Raw genomic sequence first — 21,996 nt, forward strand, 5'->3', positions numbered from 1 at the left:
CTATGATCCTGCTTCATGTCCCTTGTCACAGTAAGTTTTGGTTCCATGTTTATAGTCTTTTTGTTTTTTCATAGTTTATTCTCCGCCATTGTGCGCGCTTTTTGTTTGATTTTTTTTAAAATAAATAAATCATGTACCTTGGTTCCCGTCTCGCCCGTGCCAACTTCCCGCTGCATCCCGGAAAAGCAAACAACCAAGATCAAGTCCTGACAGTAGGTCGTCAGCAGACCCGCTTTTCCGCACGTAAGTTGGCCGATTTGGACAATTTTGACGAGGAAACATGGGCGGTCCTGCGCGCGATGGAGGAAGAAACGCTGCGCTACTCCTCCGTGGAGCGCAGAGATCTCATGTGGGGTCCGACCGGCAAACTGGTGCCGATCAGCTCCGTTTGGCCCGGGGACGTTGGCGCGTCATCCCAGCCAAGGAAGCGCCGCCAAAGGCGAGGGACGCCAGGAAGGACATCCGCGAGCCAGCGGGACACGCCGCTCCCACAAGCCCCTCCCCCTCCGGGCGGAAGCAAGCAGCAGCCAGCCCGGCTTCGCCCGGATGACGTCAAAGACCAGGATTTTTTTTTTCTGAATTCTTTTTCTTTAGATTCCCCGCTCCCCAGGACTCAAGCCACACCCAAGACACAAAACAATTTTTTTTCACCCACTCAATCCCAGGCACAAGAAAGACAATTTGGACAATTTAATGGGGAAGTTTCTTCCCTCCTCCGCCCACCCCTACAGAGAGTTCCAGACCGCAGGGAGCGCGTCTGGTATCCGCCCCTTGAGGGGGGGGCTAGGGCTGGGAATTGTTCAGGTGGGGTGGATCAGCATCACCTTGTCAAGCCACAGCCTCCCTCACGGCCGCCACCACCAGTCTTCCGACCTGTCAAGCCACAGCCTCCAGCACGACCGCCCTTACCAGTCTTTTACCATGCCAAGCCGCAACCCCCAGCAAGACCACCTCCACCTGCACTACCAGCTCCACGACGCCAAGCTCCGGTACCAGCTCCACGACGCCAAGCTCCGGTACCAGCTCCACGACGCCAAGCTCCGGTACCAGCTCCACGACGCCAAGCTCCGGTACCAGCTCCACGACGTCAAGCTCCGGTACCAGCTCCACGACGTCTAGCTCCGGTACCAGCTCCACGACGTCAAGCTCCGGTACCAGCTCCACGACGTCAAGCTCCGGTACCAGCTCCACGACGTCAAGCTCCGGTACCAGCTCCACGACGTCAAGCTCCGGTACCAGCTCCACGACGCCAAGCTCCGGTACAGCTCCACGACGCCAAGCTCCGGTACCAGCTCAACAAGTCCAAGACCAAGACCCGCCATGCCAAGACCAAGACCCGCCATGCCAAGACCAAGACCCGCCATGCCAAGACCAAGACCCGCCATGCCAAGACCAAGACCCGCCATGCCAAGACCAAGACCCACGCCAAGACCAAGACCTATACCAAGACCCACGCCGAGCTTCGCCGCCTGACGCGCCACGCCGAGCTTCGCCGCCTGACTCACCACGCCAAGCCACGCCTGCCACGATGACGACGCGCCTGCCTCCTCGTCGGCCACGGATATGGCCGCTACCTGGTCGCCCGCCACGCCAAGTGCGCCCACCTCCCAGTCGGCCACGAATGTGGCCATTCCCTGGGCTCCCGCCTCGCCTGCTGCAGCGGCTTTCCACTCGCCGCCGCCACCTAACTCTGCCCAGGTGGATACGGGGACACGTGGTCTGGCGACCCACCGCCATGTCCCCCTCCCGCCCTCCCATGACTCTTGTTAATTTTTATGGACATCTGGTATCTGTCCTTAAGGGAGGGGCTCTGTCATGTTTGTGTAATCATGTTTTGTTTTAAGTCATGTTTTGTTTAGTTTCTGGCTTTTCACTCCCTTGTCTTGTCACCATAGCAACCATTAGTTTTCACCTGTCACGTCACGCACCTGTTTCACGTCTTGAGTCACGCACCTGTTTTCGTTAATCATGTCTGTAGTATTTAAGTTCAGTGTTTTTCAGTTTGTTTTTCTGACGACCTCGCACCCCATACCGCACCACATTTATGCTCTGTCCATTCCTCTATGATCCTGCTTCATGTCCCTTGTCACAGTAAGTTTTGGTTCCATGTTTATAGTCTTTTTGTTTTTTCATAGTTTATTCTCCGCCATTGTGCGCGCTTTTTGTTTGATTTTTTTTTTAATAAATAAATCATGTACCTTGGTTCCCGTCTCGCCCGTGCCAACTTCCCGCTGCATCCCGGAAAAGCAAACAACCAAGATCAAGTCCTGACAATTATAGAATAATAATACAGCCTTTTTCTGAAATATGACCCATATTAGATGCTGAATAGGTGAACGGCGACTAGACCATAACTCACAGGTTCAAGTTGCTCCACTGTCACGTGACGTTTCCTCAGGGGCGCAGTTGGCTCTCTCTCCTCTCACTTACTCACTCACTCGCCCTCTCTCTCTCTCTCTGGCGGAAGCGGCAGGCTCAAACAACCCGGTATTACAAGAAAACGTGGAGTTTTTGTAACGCTGTTTTTTTTACATCCCTGACAGGAATTTATTAATGTTATTTATCCATCCATCCATTTTCTACCGCTTATTCCCTTTGGGGTCGCGGGGGTCGCTGGAGCCTATCTCAGCTACAATCGGGCGGAAGGCGGGGTACACCCTGGACAAGTCGCCACCTCATCGCAGGGCCTAATGTTATTTAAAGGAAAGAAAAAAAAAAACACACACAGGCAGAGGGCACTTTTTAAGACGAGGCAAAAAAGGGCAGGGGCTCAAGCACCCATAGGGCCCTATGTGTGCACGTGCCTGTATGTATGTATACATGTGTATATATGTATATGTATGTGTGTATATATATATGTATGTATGTATATATATATGTACTTTTGTACATATATATACATACATATGTGGGTGGGCGAGCTGGACGCGCAAGCGCAGTTGATCCGGTTTAAGAGCTTGGATGAATTGATCACGTATCAGATCGTTTTGGATTGCGTTTCGCATTCCGATATACGCACGCCGACCCAGCCTCTCGATCCCATGAGCAAGGCACCGAAGTGACTCACCCGGGAGTCTGTCACGGTGCTTAAACTCACAGCGCAAAGAGTCTCTCAAGTCAAACTCTCCAAAACACCTTTGCAGCGCAGCAACCAGCGCACTGTAATCAAGTCTCTCTTCCGGGTTCAGCAGGAGCAAACAGGACGCAGCTTCTTCTGTCAGTGACAAAGCCAACCGTATTGCCCTTACCTCCTCAGTCCAGCCTGCTTTATTAGTCACAAGCTCAAACTGAATTTTATAAGCTTCCCAGCTTCCTTTCCCGGAAAACTTCAGCGTCCAATGCTTCGCACACAAACTCATGGGCTCTCCTGCGTCATATATTATATATTAATGTGTATATACTGTATGTGTATATATATATGTGTGTGTATGGATATATGTATATATATGTGTGTGTATATATATGTATATATGTGTGTAGCTATGTATATAAAATGTGTGTGTGTGTGTGTGTATATATATATATATATATATATATATATATATATATACAGGGGAGCCGAAAAGGGGGAGTAAAGGAGATGGATTCTAGGGGCCCATGATGGAGGGGGGCCCAGAGAGGCCCCTATATGATGATGAAATTATAATACAGAAAAAATAATGACACTGTGTTGGGGGCCCTGTAAAGATTCTTTTCATGGGGCCCAAAATCCCTAGCGGCGCCCCTGTATGTATATATATATATAAACAAAGTGCAAAGCCATAGGCTCACACAAGTTCAGTAAATAATTTAAATTTGGAACACAGCATCACCGGGTTGGGGAGGAGACCCTGCCCCAAGTGGAGGAGTTCAAGTACCTCGGAGTCTTGTTCACGAGTGAGGGAAGAGTGGATCGTGAGATCGACAGGCGGATCGGTGCGGCATCTTCAGTAATGCGGACGCTGTAGCGAACCGTTGTGGTGAAGAAGGAGCTGAGCCGGAAGGCAAAGCTCTCAATTTACCGGTCGATCTACGTTCCCATCCTCACCTATGGTCATGAGCTTTGGGTTATGACCGAAAGGACAAGATCACGGGTACAAGCGGCCGAAATGAGTTTCCTCCGCCGGGTGGCGGGGCTCTCCCTTAGAGATAGGGTGAGAAGCTCTGCCATCTGGGGGGAGCTACTGCTCCTCCACATCGAGAGGAGCCAGATGAGGTGGTTTGGGCATCTGGTCAGGATGCCACCCGAACGCCTCCCTCAGGAGGTGTTTAGGGCACGTCCAACCGGTAGGAGGCCACGGGGAAGACCCAGGACACGTTGGGAAGACTATGTCTCCGGGCTGACCTGGGAACGCCTCAGGATCCCCCGGGAGGAGCTGGACGAAGTGGCTGGGGAGAGGAAAGTCTGGGCTTCCTACTTAGGCTGCTGCCCCCGCGACCCGACCTCGGATAAGCGGAAGAAGATGGATGGATGGAACACAGCATCACAGTTTTCACAGCTTTTTGGTTGTTAGAGGTAGAGAGTGTTTTAAAGTAGAGTTCTAATTCTTTTTAAAGGCACCAAAAACAGGTCGGGTATTGAGAAACGTACATTTACTGTATGAATATAAAACTTGGACAATAGTATAATGAGGTTGCAAAGGTATAATACCTTTAAAAAATATGTTTTCATATACGGTGTAAATCCAAATAGCACATTCGTTGTTTGATTTGGTGCCTGCATGTAGAAATGGCACCTCGTCAAAGTCCGCTTCTCACAGTTTCCTGTTTTAACATCAAGCGGCAGCCTCAGGTGAAGAAAACAAACACATACATTGGCTACTACGGAAGCCGGGCTGCGTTGTGACGAGTCGGAACCAGGAAGTACATTTACGAGGCGGCACAACAGGAGGCGTAACATTTTTTTCCCCCCCAACCGTGCTTTTCCACGCTAGCGTGTTGACATTGATGGCATGTAAAAGCTGGCGGAACAAACCACTTCTCTGGGACTCGGACGCACACACAGCTGAGGAACAATGGGCGTCGGTGAGTCCTTTTTAAGTGTTAAATCAGGTAACCGTGTTTCTGTGTTAGCCGCAGCAACATGCTACTCGAGAGCTAGCTAAGTACGTATAAGTAAATATATTGAAGTATTAGCCTACTATTTTACAACTTATTTCTGTCTTTTAGAGAAGGTAAGCGTGGCGTTCAAACTGTACTGCCTGACGGTGATGACGGTGGTGGCCGCCGCATACACGGTGGCTATGCGGTACACGCGGACCGCCTCATCCGGTGACCTGTACTTCTCCACCACAGCCGTGTGCATCACCGAGGTCTTTAAGTTACTACTCAGCACTGGGATGCTGGCAAAGTAAGTGTCCACATATTTGCTAACAGGGATGTAGCACCCAATTCTAGCGCCCAAACCCCTCTCCCCAGTCACACAATCAATCATTCAATCAATGTTTACTTATATAGCCCTAAATCACGAATGTCTCAAAGGGCTGCACAAGCCACAACGACATCCTCAGCTCAGATCCCACATCAGGGCAAGAAAAAACTCAACCCAATGGGATGGCAATGAGAAACCTTGGAGGGGACCACAGATGTGGGGGGACCCCCCCAACCCCCCACACACACACTCCTGGCGACCAGTGCAATGGACGCCGAGTAGATCTATCATAATATTGTGAGAGTCCAGTCCATAGTTGATCTAACATAATAGTGTGAGAGTCCAGTCCAGTGATTTTCAACCTTCCGCGGCACACTTTTTACATTTACAAAATCCTGCGTAACACCACCAACCAAAGTGACACAAAATGACACTCTAACACAGTATATAATACATATTAGGGATGTCCCGATCCAGGTTTTTGCACTTCCGATCCGATACCGATATTGTTTTTGCACTTCCGATCCGATACCGATACTGACCGATACCGATACTGACCGATACTGGCCTATCCGAGCATGTATTAATGTTTAAAGTTATTTAGCCTACTTAGTTGTCAGAATCATGTTGAAAAGGGTTTTAGTACTCTTGATAACAACTAGCCAGCTGAATTAGGGGAGTTTGAATAATACACAATGGTTGGTAACAAGAAACTGACCTGTTTATTCAAGGATAAACACAAAATAGACAAAATTATACGTGACAAACAGAAATGGCATCATTGAACTAGGGCTGGGCGATATGGCCTTTTTCTAATATTGCGATATTTTAAGGCCATATTGCGATACACGATATATATCTCGATATTTTGCCTTAGCCTTGAATGAACACTTGATGCATATAATCACAGCAGTATGATGATTCTATGTGTCTACATTAAAACATTATTCTTTATACTGCATTAATATATGCTACTTTTAAACTTTCATGCAGAGAGGGAAATCACAACTAAAAAAAAAATCACTATTTTTCCGGTGTTGATGTGGAAATTTTTGCCTCAGCATTTTGATGGTGTGGGCGTGTGGCACCGAATGGAGATAAGCGTCTCCATCCATCCATCCATCTTCTTCCGCTTATCCGAGGTCGGGTCGCGGGGGCAGCAGCCTAAGCAGGGAAGCCCAGACTTCCCTCTCCCCAGCCACTTCGTCCAGCTCTTCCTGTGGGACCCCGAGGCGTTCCCAGGCCAGCCGAGAGACATAGTCTTCCCAACGTGTCCTGGGTCTTCCCCGCGGCCTCCTACCGGTCGGACGTGCCCTAAACACCTCCCTAGGGAGGCGTTCGGGTGGCATCCTAACCAGATGCCCGAACCACCTCATCTGGCTCCTCTCGATGTGGAGGAGCAGCGGCTTTACTTTGAGCTCCTCCCGGATGGCAGAGCTTCTCACCCTATCTCTAAGGGAGAGCCCCGCCACCCGGCGGAGGAAACTCATTTCGGCCGCTTGTACCCGTGATCTTGTCCTTTCGGTCATAACCCAAAGCTCATGACCATAGGTGAGGATGGGAACGTAGATCGACCGGTAAATTGAGAGCTTTGCCTTCCGGCTCAGCTCCTTCTTCACCACAACGGATCGATACAGCGTCCGCATTACTGAAGACGCCGCACCGATCCGCCTGTCGATCTCACGATCCACTCTTCCCTCACTCGTGAACAAGATAAGCGTCTCGACAGACGTTACAATATTTGAACAATGATGACGAAAACGGTTTTCTCTGTCGAAAATTGTTATGCGCTTATTTTTTTATTTGATTTTGTGCGTGGCATAGATTTGCCGTGCGCAGAGGACGCTTGAGCAGGCGCGCACCTTAGCGGCTGCGCTAGCATCACAGCTAACGTTAGCCATGCCGCTACCTCGCTCTCTGCTGGGAGAGGGCGTATACGTATGTGACGTATGTCGTGACAGTATGTGACGTGTGTAAGAAGGTGCGCTCGCTGTCTGTAAGAGGGAGACACAGGAAAGAGTAAGAAGAGCCTGTCGTGTAATGCCAGCAGCTAAAAGCAACTGCGTGAGAATCCCCAGACCTGTGGATGTGTTGAAGGTGTGCTGGAAAATGCGGAACAGAAATTAGGGAGCAGCAGAAAAGTGGAATGTATTATTTAAATCGGTGCGTTGGAAAACACGGACCGGAGTTTTTTTAAACTGGATCTGGATCGGCATTTTCCCATGCCCTGCCGATACGCATTTTTTGCAAATATCGGCGGCCGATCCGATCCAAATATCGGATCGGGACATCCCTAATACATATAGTTAATAATATAGTTTCTAAATGTATTTATACTCACCTAGTGTGAAACTTGGGCCTAAGCATCTAATTTACAATGGCTTTACAAGCTCACAGTATTAATGTTTCTGTGTGGGACTTTTTTGATTTAGCTACGAGTTCAGCAACAAGGTAGCTAGCTTTGAGGGCTCTCTTGTTTACCTTTGTGGTTTTTCTCAGAAAAGTTGCTTGTTTCTCATTGTTTGTACGTAAGCGTGCAAAATAGTCCATCGGCTTGTTTTGAAAGGAAGGGTGTTTCGTTTGGAGATGGCGTTTAAGCTTGCTTGGCACAATGGCGCTATTGGATAGCTTCTTTCTTTTACCATGAATTGATTAACGTGGACCCCGACTTAAACAAGTTGAAAAACGTGTTCGGGTGTTACCATTTAGTGGTCAATTGTACGGAATATGTACTGTACTACTAATAAAAGTTTCAATCAATCAATCAAAAACTCACCACACACCAAGCACTGCGGAGTCGGTGCTGTCGCATCCCCGGTGAAAGTAAATCCAAATGAAAGATAGCTTTTGCTGTATTGCCTCGAGCTCACCGTCTTGTCTTTTTTATTTTGTCGACCACTCATACTTGGGCCTTCATCTGGGTCAGAATTTTGTCCAGGACCCTGTTCGGCATTTGCATTTTCCCTTCTCAAAAACTTCTCCATCACTGTCACTTGCTCGTCTCCTCTTGCTGCGATCCCAAACTGTCACTGTCACGTGTCGCGCAGCGCTAACTCGATTGTCTTTACAGGTAGTTATCGCCTTCTGCTGTCACCTCCCGAAATAGATGAGTATTACATTATCTGCCGCACTTTATTATAGCACAGACACCCGACAATGGTTAATTAGGAGATATTCAATAATTTCCCACGGCAGTGACGGCACACCTGACGATCTCTCACGGGCACGGCACACTGTTTGAAAATCACTGGTCCAGTCCATAGTGGATCTAGCATAATAGTGTGAGAGTCCAGTCCATAGTGGGGCCAGCAGGAGATCATCTTGAGTGGAGACAGGTCAGCAGCGCAGAGACGTCCCCAACTGATGCACAGATGAGTGGTCCACCCTGGGTCCCGACTTTGGACAGCTAGCGCTTCATCTGTGCTCACCGAATCTGTGCCCCCCCCCCTCTTCACGAAGGAGAGGGGGGCAGAGCAGAAAAGAACCATTCAATCAATCAATCAATGTTTATTTATATAGCCCTAAATCACAAGTGTCTCAAAGGGCTGCACAAGCCACAACGACATCCTCGGTACAGAGCCCACATAAGGGCAAGGAAAAACTCACCCCAGTGGGACGTCGATGTGAATGACTATGAGAAACCTTGGAGAAGACCGCATATGTGGGTAAGCACTTCATCCATGGCCACCGGACCCGTGTGTCTCCCCCTCCACAAGGGAGAGGGGGGAGCAGAGGAGAAAGGAAAAGAAACGGCAGATCAACTGGTCTAAAAGGGGGGGGTCTATTTAAAGGCTAGAGTATACAAATGAGTTTTAAGATGGGACTTACCGTATATTACCAAATAAACGCCCTTGTGCAAATAACCGCCCATGTCCTAATAGCCGCCCGGGGTCTGACCCCATTTTGTGAATTAACCGCCTCTTCCTAATAACCGCCCATGTCCAAATAGCAGCCCGTGGGCTGTTATTTGCATAATTTAGATTAAAATCATATTGATTTCATTAAGCCCAATTTATAAGCTAAAAGGAAAAGCAAAGGTGCAGTAATTCTGGTCATTACGGTAACAGCAGACGTTACGTGGGGGTTCTGGGTAATCAACATATTGCAATAGGTCACCGCATATAGCGTAACACACACTCAACGACAACAACAAACCCACGAGGAAAAGTTTCAACATGGCAAGCAACAGTAGCAGTGAGTTGAATGAACAGGATACCGGTACACCACAACTGATGGACGGGAATACTTTAAGGGGGAAGAAGAACAGAAAGTTTGACTTAAAGTTCAAGCTAGCGGTTGTGAAGTATGCGGAGCAGAATTCTGGTTTGGCAGCGGCAGGCAGTTTAACGTTTACCCAAAACGTGTACGGGAATGGAAACAAAAAAACTACTATCTCAGTCGGCAATCGATGGAAAACGGGCTCGCTTATCTGGTGGAGGTAGGAAGAAAGTGAGCGATGAGCTTGATGCTAATTTGTGTCAGTGGATACATCACGTATGCTGCTTTATTTAAAACTTGGAGTACTGTAGCCTTTATTTTATTTAAGTGACAGTATTATTGTTATGTTTTGATGGTGGGTTTTATACTTGAGTACTTGGTACCATAATTTTATTTTTCCCGGTTGGCTGCTTTATTTAAAAAGTTTATTTATTTTTAGTATTGGTATTCTATTTGACAATTGTTGCACTACTGTCATGTTGAAGCCTTGTTGATCTCTTGTCTTTTGATAGCCTACCTCATGTTGATCTCTTGTTTTTTTGTTTGTATGTTTACAATAGCTTTTACATTTAAAGTTTTTTGTACGAAAAAAAAATACTGTACACTAACCATTGTAACCAAATAATGGCCTGGTGCAGGCTGGTGCAAAAATAAATAAAAGCCTTGTGCAAATAACCGCCCATGTCCTAATAGCCGCCCGGGGTCTGACCCCATTTTGTGAAATAAACGCCCGGGCTACTATTTGGTAATATATGCGGTAAATGCTTCTACTGAGGTAGCATCTCTAACTGTTACCGGGAGGGCATTCCATAGTACTGGAGCCCGAATAGAAAACGCTCTATAGCCCGCAGACTTTTTTTGGGCTCTGGGAATCACTAATAAGCCAGAGTTCTTTGAACGCAGATTTCTTGCCGGTACATATGGTACAATACGATCGGCAAGATAGGATGGAGCTAGACCGTGTAGTATTTTATACGTAAGTAGTAAAACCTTAAAGTCACATCTTAAGTGCACAGGAAGCCAGTGCAGGTGAGCCAGTATAGGCGTAATATGATCAAACTTTCTTGTCAAAAGTCTAGCAGCCGCATTTTGTACCAACTGTAATCTTTTAATGCTAGACATAGGGAGACCCGAAAATAATACGTTACAGGAGACGAGACGTAATGAACGCATGAATAATGATCTCAGCGTCCCTGGTGGACAAAATGGAACACATTTTAGCGATATTACGGAGATGAAAGAAGGCCGTTTTAGTAACACTCTTAATGTGTGACTCAAACGAGAGAGTTGGGTCGAAGATAATACCCAGAATCTTTACAGAGTCGCCTTGTGTAATTGTTTGGTTGTCAAATGTTAAGGTGGTATTATTAAAGAGGTGTCGGTGTCTCGCAGGACCGATAATCAGCATTTCCGTTTTCTTAGCGTAGAGTTGCAAAAAGTTAGCGGACATCCATTGTTTAATTTCATTAAGACACGCCTCCAGCTGACTACAATCCGGCGTGTTGGTCAGCTTTAGGGGCATGTAGAGTTGGGTGTCATCAGCATAACAGTGAAAGCTAACACTGTATTTGCGTATGATGTCACCTAGCGGCACCATGTAGATGCTGAAGAGTGCAGGGCCAAGAACCGAACACTGTGGAACTCCACACGTTACCTTAACATAGTCCGAGGTCACATTGTTATGGGAGACGCACTGCATCCTGTCAGTAAGATAGGAGTTAAACCAAGACAAGGCTAAGTCTGACCTACCAATACGTGTTTTGATACGCTCTAATAAAATATTATGATCGACGGTATCGAAAGCAGCGCTAAGATCAAGAAGCAGCAACATGGATAACGCATCAGCATCCATAGTTAGCAGTAGATCATTAATCATTTTTGCGAGGGCTGTGTCCGTACAGTGATTTGCCCTGAAACCGGATTGAAAGGGTTCACAGAGATTGGTAGACGCTAAGTGTTCATTTAGCTGCTGTGCAACAATTGTTTTGAGGATTTTTGAAATAAACGGAAGGTGGCACGCCGGCCGGTAGTTTACCATGAGGTCAGGATTGAGGTTATGTCTTTTGAGCAGAGGATGAATAACCGCTTTTTTGAACGCTAGGGGAACAGTACCAGAGGAAAGTGATAAGTTTATAATTTTTAGCACTGATGGTCCGAATATTACAAACAGTTCCTTGATAAGTTTCCCAGGAAGTGGGTCAAGTAAACATGTTGTTTGTTTTATCCCATTTACACGCCGTATGAGTTCCTCTAATGTTATTTCATCAAAAAGAGAGAGACTATTTTGGAGGGCAATATCTGTCGTATATACATTCGTATCTGTGTTAATAAAACCTAGTTGTAGCTGGGATGCGTTATCTTTAATCTCCTTTCTAATGAGTTAAATTTTCTTATTAAAGAAATTCATAAAGTCATCTGCCAAGTGGGTGGAGCTACTGGGAGGAGTCCCTTGTTGGGTTAGCGATGCTGCTGTACTGAACAAATATTTAGGATCGTTTTTGTTGAGGCGGATGAGATTTGAGTAGTAATTAGCTTTAGCTAAGGTAAGCATGCGTTTATAAGTTATTAAACTATCACTCCATGCTTGATGGAAAACCTCATGTTTAGTCTCGCGCCATTTGCGTTCCAGCTTTCTACATGATAGTTTAAGAGCTCTAGTTTCTTCTGTAAACCATGGGGTACGCCTTTTAGGGGTCCTTTTTAGCTTTAGCGGTGCTATACAATCAATGGTTTTGCGCAGGGCGTCGTTAAAGTTGTTAGTGAGGTTATCAATAGAGCCCACATAATTTGGGAATGGCGCCATTACCAAAGGCAGTAGGCCAGCAAGAGTCATCGTTGTGGCAGCACTAATGTTGCGGCTGCTAAAGCAGTTATTATTATTAGCTTGTTGACAATGAGTGAAAATTTCGAATTTTATAAGGTAATGATCGGACATTACTTTAGTATACGGGAGTATCATAACTTTAGAGGTGGTGACACCCCTGACAAACACTAGATCTATTGTATTACCGTTGCGATGCGTGGGTTCATTTATTATTTGTGTAAGACCACAGCTATCAATTATAGTCTGGAGCGCCACGCACGGAGGGTCTGATGGGGTATTCATATGGATATTAAAGTCCCCCATTATAATTATATTGTCGGCGTGCGTCACTAGATCAGCGACAAACTCTGAGAATTCACTGATAAAGTCAGAATAAGGCCCAGGGGGGCGGTAGATAACATCCAGGTAGAGAGGCAGCGGTGCGACAGACCTCATAGTAAGCACCTCAAATGATATATATTTATTACTTAGGTTCGGGGTAAGGTTAAGGTTTTCATTGTATATTAGTGCAACTCCCCCACCCTTTTTAAGGGGACGGGCAATATGCGCATTCGTATAGTTAGGAGATGCCTCGTTCAGCACAAAAAAATTGTCTGGTTTGAGCCAGGTTTCGCTGAGACCAATGATGTTAAGATTGTTGTCTCTAATGACCTCATTAACTAATAACCTTTTGGGAGACAATGATCTTATGTTTAAAAAACCCAAATTATAGATAGTCATCCGTAGTAGTAATATTAATAATGTTGCGTTTATTTTGCGTAGTGCGCTTTAAATAATTTCGACCATATCTAGGAATTGATATGACGGGAATCTTCAGATTGTTTGCTTGGTGCTGCAATACACTGAATGCGCCATAATTTGCCACCTCAGTAGAATGCATGTCCACCTCTGGCACAGTCACTGCAGAAAAACATTGTGAGTTGTGTATTGTACAAGACTCCTGTGTCTCATGACACATTATCTGTATGTAATATTGGCTGCATTTCAGATACCGTATTTTTCGGACTATAAGTCACAGTTGTTTTCATAGTCTGAAATTATTAACACATTACCGTAAAATATCAAATAATATTATTTAGCTCCTGTGATGAGGTGGCGACTTGTCCAGGGTGTACCCCGCCTTCCGCCCGAATGCAGCTGAGATAGGCTCCAGCGACCCCCCGCGACCCCAAAAAGGGACAAGCGGTAGAAAATGGATGGATGGATATTATTTAGCTCATTCACGTAAGAGACTAGACGTATAAAATTTCATCGGATTTAGCGATCAGGAGTGACAGATTGTTTGTTTGGTAAACGTATAGCATGTTCTATATGTTATAGTTATTTAAATGACTCTTACCATAATATGTTACGTTAACATACCAGGCACGTTCTCAGTTGGTTTTTTATGCGTCATATAACGTACACTTATTCAGCCTGTTGTTCACTATTCTTTATTTATTTTGAATTGCCTTTCAAATATCTATTCTTGGTGTTGGATTTTATCAAATAAATTTCCCCAAAAAATGCGACTTATACTCCAGTGCAACTTATATGTTTTTTTCCTTCTTTTTACGCATTTTCGGCCGGTGCGACTTATACTCCAGAGCGACTTATACTCCGAAAAATACGGTAGTTGTTTGTGTGCCATGTTGTTCCAGACCACAGCAAACGTTACACAGCTTGCAAAGATTGTAATATATTCATTAGAAGAAGACGGCCTGCCGTTTCCTCTAAGTTGGACACACATCTACTTTACCTTTGGCCATTTCCAGGAGTTATCGCACCCTCTTTGAAGTTTTACTAATGTTTTCCAATGTTGTAAAAATGTGTAGAATACATTTTACATTTCTGTCAACAAAGATTTGCGTCAGCCTGCGACACATACCGGTAGTCATTTTGATAGTCGGCTAATATAGCTAATTAGCCACTTACATCATGTGTTGCCATCATTAAAGTTAAAGTACCCATGATTGTCACACACACTCTAGGTGTGGCAAAATTATTCTCTGCATTTGACCCATCACCCCTGGGAGCTGAGGGGAGCAGTGAGCAGCAGCGGTGGCCGCGCCCGGGAATAATCTTTGGTGATTTAACCCCCAATTCCAACCCTTGATGCTGAGTGCCAAGCAGGGAGGTAATGCGTCCCATTTTGTAGTCTTTGGTATGACTCGGGGGGTTGAACTCACGACCTACCTATCTCAGGGCGGACACTCTAACCACTAACACTTAAATAAGTATTTTAATTAAAAATTTTTCCCGGCTCCAGACCGATTACTTTTTTGTATTTGTGGTCCAATATGGCTCTTTTAACATTTTGGGTTGCCGACCCCTGGCCTACCTAAACGCTAATTATTCATGCAAACATGAATAATTGGTTCTAGCTAGGGCTGGGCGATATGGCCTTTTTTAAATATGGCGATATTTTAAGGCCATATCGCGATACATGATATATATCTCGATATTTTGCCTTAGCCTTGAATGAACAATTGATGCATATAATCACAGCAGTATGATGATTCTATGTGTCTACATTAAAACATTCTTCTTCATACTGCATTAATAAATGCTACTTTAAAACTTTCATACAGAGAAGGAAATCACAACTAAAAAAATCACTATTTTTTTTCATACGTTGTTGATCTGGAAATTTTTGCCTCGGCATTTTATGGTGTGGGCGTGTGGCACCAAACGGAGATGTTGACATGCGGAGTAAGCACTCTTCATTCTCTAGCAGGTGACTTTTCAAATGATGCTACATATTAGCAGTAAAGCTACTTTTTATAGCAACGCTTTTGCCCCACACTTGACAAATTACGGTTGTCTGTTCGACATATTCCCACTTGAAGCCAAACCACCGCCAGACGATAAACCCCTGCTGTTTTTTGGGCAAAATAATTATTCCTTCATTTGTTACCAGATTCGCACCTTCTCTCTCTCGTATTACAACTTGCCCGGCTGCGCTAGCATCACAGCTAATGTTACCCATGCTGCTACCTCTTTGCTGCGCGAGGGCATATACGTATATGACGTATTTCGTGACAGTGTGTGACATGTGTAAGAAGGTGCGCTTGTCTGTCTGTGAGAAGGAGACACAGGAAAGAGCGAGGAGAGCCTGTAGTGAGCCAGCAGCTAAAAGCAAATGCGTGAGAACGCATGCTCGAATATCACGATATAGTCATTTTTTATATCGCACAGAGACAAACCCGCGATATATCGCATATATCGATATATCGCCCAGCCCTAGTTCTAGCCTCGACAAAAGTCCCTATTTTATATTATAAAATGCACACTACACTACAGACACTACAATGTGTATATATTCTGTATTTGTTTCAAAATAACATACACAAGTGAGTAATGGCTCAACAATCTCCTTTTTTATTCAAACATTGCCAGTTTAACTGTCACTGCATTCACACACACACACACACACACACACACACACACACACACACACACACACACACACACACACACACACACGTCTCTGTGGTGCGCTTCTAAATTTTAACAAACATTGCTACAATACAAAGCTAAAGAGAAAAATGATTTACCTTGTGACTTTGAATATTTGTGACATTTGTTGAACAGTCTGGGAGAGGTAAACAAGCATAGCGTCACCCTCCAGCCACCACTAGCACACTAGCGGTGTGAGACAGTCCTCCATCGGCTGGTGTTCTGCTTCTGCATTCTCCTTCGCTGTAATAAAGGTCCCCTCTGACTTCTTTTTCACTAAAACAAGGTCTTAATACAGTTAAAAAGATTGGTATAAATTCCACTTTACGAATAAAATCCAAATTATTTTTAAACTTTTCCACACACCCACGGCTCGCCCTAAATTGTTCTTCCGTGTCGGTTCCAGCATGCTCACTTTTGGACATCAAGTCGCCATATAAATGGCAAGCTATCTCTCGAATGATAGACACATAGTCATTTTGATAGTAAGCTAATATAGCTAATTAGCCACTTACATCATGTGTCTATAACACTTAAATAAGTATTTACATTCTTTTCCGGCTCCAGACCGATTACTTTTTTGTATTTGCGGTCCAATATGGCTCTTTCAACATTTTGGGTTGCCGACCCCTGGCCTACCGAAACGTCAATTATTCATGTTTGCATGAATAATTGGCTCTAGCCTCGACAAAGGTCCCTATTTTATATTATAAAATGCACACTACACTACAGACACTACAATGTGTATATATTCTGTATTTGTTTCAAAATAACATACACAAGTGAGTAATGGCTCAACAATCTCCTTTTTTATTCAAACATTGCCAGTTTAACTGTCACTGCATTCACGCATACACACACACACACACACACACACGTCTCTTTGGTGTGCTTCTAAATGTTAACAAACATTGCTACAATACAAAGCTAAAGAGAAATTTTTTTACCTTGTGACTTTGAATATTTGTGACATTTGTTGAGCAGTCTGGGCGAGGTAAACAAGCATAGCGTCACCTTCCAGCCACCACTAGCACAAACTAGCGGTGTGAGGTACTCTTCCATTGGCTGGTGTTTTGCTTCTGCATTCTCCTACGCTGTAATAAAGGTCCCCTCTGGCTTCTTTGTCACCAAAATCCGGTCTTATTACACTTAAAAAGATTGGTATAAATTCCACTTTACGAATAAAATCCAAGTTATTTTTAAACTTTTCCACACACCCACGGCTCGCCCTAAATTGTTCTTCCGTGCCGGTTCCAGCATGCTCACTTTTGGAAATCAAGTCGCCATAAAAATGGAGAGCTATCTCTCGAATGATAGCCTCGGGAATGCTATCGCCGGCTAGCTGCTTTTCATTTAGCTACACTAGGAATGGCGTATCTACATCGTCTTGCACGTTCTCTCCGTCCCTGCAAAGATATTTAACTCATTTGACAAAGTCAGCAACCATTAAAAACATCCTTTTTGATAAATGTTGCAATTGTCGACTTGTTTTTGACATACATGTGAGCCAATCCATGTCCCGTTGGCGGCACTGCTAGGCTAGTACTCCGAGCAAAATGTAAACAGAATGTGATGTCTGAGGCCCACCTCTTTAAAATTACATTTTACAGGAAGTGTTGTCATCAAAATGGCAGCCCCTGTAGAATATCAAACAAAATGAATAAATAAATAGAAAAATGAAGGAAATGACCGTACACCGAGCTATTGGTCGCACACTGAGCGCATATTTGGCTCGATCTCAACGTTCGTAGACCAAAAAGAATGCAAATACAGGCGTTCGTGAATCGAGGTTGTACTGTACTTGGTATGTTTACCGATACTGACTATTAGTGGTGAAGGAGGCCAATATCTCATATTTTGAGCCAATATTAATTTACAGTAAAGGTGACATAATGGCAATAAAATTTGGAATAATACTATTAAAAACACCAACACTTTACTTTATTTGGATGTATGTTTGTTTATTTAAAAAGTTACAAAAAGTAAAAACAAACAAACAAAAAGTGCAGGGAGTTCTTTGGCACCTGAGCATCTCTTAAAGATGAATACAAATCCCTCGGTGGAATTCCCAGACATCAAACTAGCTTTTGCTCCAGACTTTATTCCACACGACAAAACAGATGAAAACTTGGAAAAACATGGAGGCTTCCAACTTCTTTGTGTGTGGCTGGGTCAAGGAAATGGGTATCAAGACTCTCCTGGATAAATCATGCATCGTTTTTGCTGGGTAAAGTTGCATTTCATGACTAAACTTAACGTTGCGAGGACGTGTTCATGTAAACAAACTGCCACTGCCAACCGTGACTGCATATCCATTTAACAAATTAACAATTGCTGAATCATCACCATGTTTGATTGTTGTCCTGTTGTCATATGTACGCTGACACATTTGTGTACAAAATAAACAAGAGGAAAGACATCTAGAAGTACCTTTCCTGACATGGTATTGTTGACCCTGACTTTCTGGTTTCTGTTGGTTAAAAATTAAAATACAAAGAATATCAAGAATAATACTTCAATGGAAAATACTAAAAGAGTTAAGTATATTAAAAATATAAGAAACAAATCTTTAACGAAGTGATCTTTGCAAACTTGTGCATGCTTCGACTCTGTTCCCTTGAACTGGAGTGCTATGTTCGAGCGCCACTTTGTCCTAGAGTCTTGAACTCTTCTGTCCTTCTTAATTGCCTCACGAAACGTTTATCCTTTTCACGATTTGAATAGTTCGTTCAGCCGAAAACAACATAAACATAGGGCAATTTTCTTCGAGAAAGGTTAAATGGCGCCTTGTTCCCAATGACAACAGATCCTTGCTTGACCACTACGCATATTTATTGAGCCGGACGTGAGCTGGAAGGGACGTAATGTAAATCCAAGCAATTGAGACTGTTCGCATGCCGATCACCTCGCAATGTTACACTTTATTACAAAACGGAAAACGTTATTAGGACAATATACAGCAGAAAACATAATGTTCAGCTCATCAAAAGCAATATTTTGGTAGAAACACAGGTTACATTATTAACAACTTTCTTTGGTGTTCTTTTCGTGCTTCTATTCTTGACCGTCTTTGTGTGTCCCTGCAATTAAACTAGACTGAGTTTAGTTTGAGTTATTTAATCTCTCTCAATTACACAAACATGCTTCTACTCTATCGAACTGTTGCCATATCGATGATTTCTGCAGCATTGTTTGAAGTGATTCACAGACACGTCGAGCTAGCTTATGTTCATTCAGTTTTTTACAGTATTCTGTTCATAGTAACTGGTAGTTGTGACATGTAAAGGACTGGGATGTTTGTTACAATTTCATGAGTTTTCTGAATGTACTTGGTTTCGACACATTCGTACACTTTCTCCGACGTGGGTTTAACAAGCCTAAGACTTTGGCTTCTGATTGGCTCTGCCTTCTTACTGGTGCGCAGTTTGTGTAACCAATCAGATGGAGCCGTGGGCGGGACTGGATCTGAGCCAAACTGACCAGTTTTAAATGTGTCTGTTGGATTATGTAAAATATTGTTGCTTGTTTGATGATTGTTGCAAAATGATAATAATGGTGATAAGAGGTTAAATATTAATATTCCTTATCAATATTAAAACATTTAGAAAAAATGTCAAAATGCCAAATATCGTCAAAGTCAATCCCTAATGTCAACATGCAAAAAACAAGTTCAAACCAGCTTTTTAAAACATGTAAATACCTTAACTTGGTTTTGGAGATTTAAAAATGGGATTAAGATATCTTGAACATATCTAGATAAATACCCCTAAATAATAGTTATTTTTTCTTTAAAAATATTTTGTTTTTCTCAACATTTTTTAACCATCTCAAAAGTCTAACTGGAATAATTTATCTCGCTGTTCAGAGAATCAGGAAGCCTGACGAAGCTGGTGAGCACCATCAAGGAGCATGTGTTCTGCAACCCCAGAGAGCTGCTGAAACTGAGCGTACCATCGATAGTGTACGCCATCCAGAACAACATGGCCTTCCTGGCGTTGAGTAACCTGGATGCTGCAATTTATCAGGTGTGAAGCTCAGCTTTTTCCGCTTTTGCTACTTTTGGTATACCGTGGTGATGTTGGCACCAAGAACAAGTGGTAGCATGGTCATTAGAACGACACATATTTTGTTGGTATTAACAAAGTCAGGGTTCCCACATTCCCTGAAAAACCTGGAAGCGTATTTACCATATTGGAAAACAGTAAATGAGGAAAAAGGTCTAATGTCTAAAAAATAAATAAGTATTCATCTTCTCCCTGCCTTGTAAAACATTGCAAACGGGTTAAAATGTGGTCGCTAAAGGTGGAAATAGGTTGGTTTCAAGTTTGACTAACGCGCCTATTCCTGATTAAAGAATCCGGAGTGCAGTTGGGGTGATTTTAATAAAACGTGTTCTTGAAGTAGGCAGATGTGTTAATTGTAATGGGATCACAGCAATGATCAGCTGATGAAGTGCCGAGTCCAGCAGATCTTTACCGCAACTGTGTCGCACTGTTTACACGGCTAAAGATTATACTCACGTGAAAGGTTCCTTTAAGAAGAATGCACGCTAAGAAAGACACAATTACATTCCGTTTTTCCTGTAACACACATGCAGGAGTTGCGGGAATTCCAGGAATGGTGCGTGTCTTGCTAGAATTTAAGAGCAAGCTGGAACGAATGCGTTGTCTAGAATATAGCAATCCTCATCAGTGCCACTATGATGGAAAATAAAGTACATTTCCTGCAAGTAACTTTATCACTGGAGGAATAGATACAAATGAATTGCTAAGCATGCTACACACACACACCGAGCAGAACGACACAAGAAGCTAAATGCTAAAGAAGGTTGAAGAAATATCGTATCTACACACGTCAGATCAATAGTCATTGGGTGAAAGCGATGTACCGGATTTCCTTGAATTGCCGCCGGGGCGGTAATTAATTTAAAACCTCTTCTCACTCAGGCGCTTACCAAAGACATGCGGTAAATTTAGGCCTGCGCTTATAAATTTGAGTGTGATGTAAGGATACCATCATGAAAAGCACATTTAATAAAAAAAACGTTATTATGGTCTTACCTTTACTTATAAATGAAGTCCATGCGCAGCTCCTTCTGAACAAAAGCATCGATAACTTGTTTATAGAAGTCTTCCTTATCTTTCTTCAGTTTTAAAAGTCTCTCTGTCTCGATGGAGATATTCCTTTAATTATTACCTCCTGCTTCGATTGAAAGTCCAGTTTAGAAAACTGTTTTATTTTAGATATGTAATCCTCCATGTTAAAAGTGCAAGCGAGAGGAAAAATTAAGCGATCGCTGCTCACTGTTGCTGCTTGTTGTCACTTCTTCTGCAGCCGAGTAGTCGCAAGAAGGATCACTAGCGCCCTCTACCACCAGGAGGCGGGAGTCATTTAATGACTCATATTTGACACACGCAGCTACGGTATATTAATAAAACATAGCTGCTTACTGTTCTTTTTAGCATATTCAATAGCTTGGACCTTAAATCCTACTGAATAGCTCTTTATCTTCTTCCCTTTATGCGATTTCAAATTATTGAAATCAGCCTCCTCCATTTTGAAAATGATGACAGGTGAAGTGTCACTCGTGACGTGACGAGTTTGACCCGGCGGAAATTCTAGGCATATGCTAATTATTTTGCCAAACGAGTTTGACCCAGCGGAAATTCTAGACATGCGCTAATAAAAATAATATTTTGCGAAACGGTAATGCTAAGCATGCGCTAATTATTTTGCGAAACGAGTTTGACCCGGCGGTAATTCTAGGCAGGCGCATACTATATACCCGGCGGCAATTCAAGGAAATACGGTAATATACAGTATGTGAGAGCCATATACAAGGGCACAAGAGCCAAGGTGGTAACCCCAGATGGCATCAGCGAGGAGTTTGAAATCCTGGCAGGGGTGCAGCAGGGAGACACTCTCTCCCCCTTCCTCTTTATCAAAGCTCTGGACTACGCGCTCAGGAAAGCCATCAACGGGCGGGAGCAGGAGCTTGGCTTCACAATTACACCAAAAAGGTCTAGAAGAACCCTTGCTGGAGCCCTGGCAGACCTAGACTACGCAGATGACATCTGCGTGCGTGGAGCAGGCACAGGAACTCCTGAACAGAGTGGAGGTAGAATGTGCCAGGTTTGGCCTCAGACTGAACGCAAAGAAGACTGAG

The 21,996-nt window shown here is 43.9% G+C and overlaps 1 protein-coding gene across 2 annotated transcripts in view; it reads left to right on the top strand.

The window, feature by feature from the left end:
* Positions 1–4,814: 4,814 nt before the first annotated feature.
* Positions 4,815–21,996, top strand: part of LOC133623830 (CMP-sialic acid transporter-like) — a 44,803-nt gene continuing 27,621 nt past the window's right edge. Inside the window, exons 1-3 of one of the 2 annotated variants that reach the window (XM_061987253.2) lie at positions 4,815–5,004; positions 5,149–5,329; positions 19,696–19,855. In XM_061987253.2, the coding sequence (XP_061843237.2) occupies positions 4,995–5,004; positions 5,149–5,329; positions 19,696–19,855 (351 nt within the window). In that variant the 5' untranslated portion in view covers positions 4,815–4,994. The remainder of the gene's footprint in view (positions 5,005–5,148; positions 5,330–19,695; positions 19,856–21,996) is intronic. The other variant, XM_061987252.2, reaches the window with a different exon arrangement.

The sequence above is a fragment of the Nerophis lumbriciformis genome, linkage group LG26 (assembly GCF_033978685.3).
Source record: "Nerophis lumbriciformis linkage group LG26, RoL_Nlum_v2.1, whole genome shotgun sequence".
NCBI lineage: Eukaryota > Metazoa > Chordata > Actinopteri > Syngnathiformes > Syngnathidae > Nerophis > Nerophis lumbriciformis.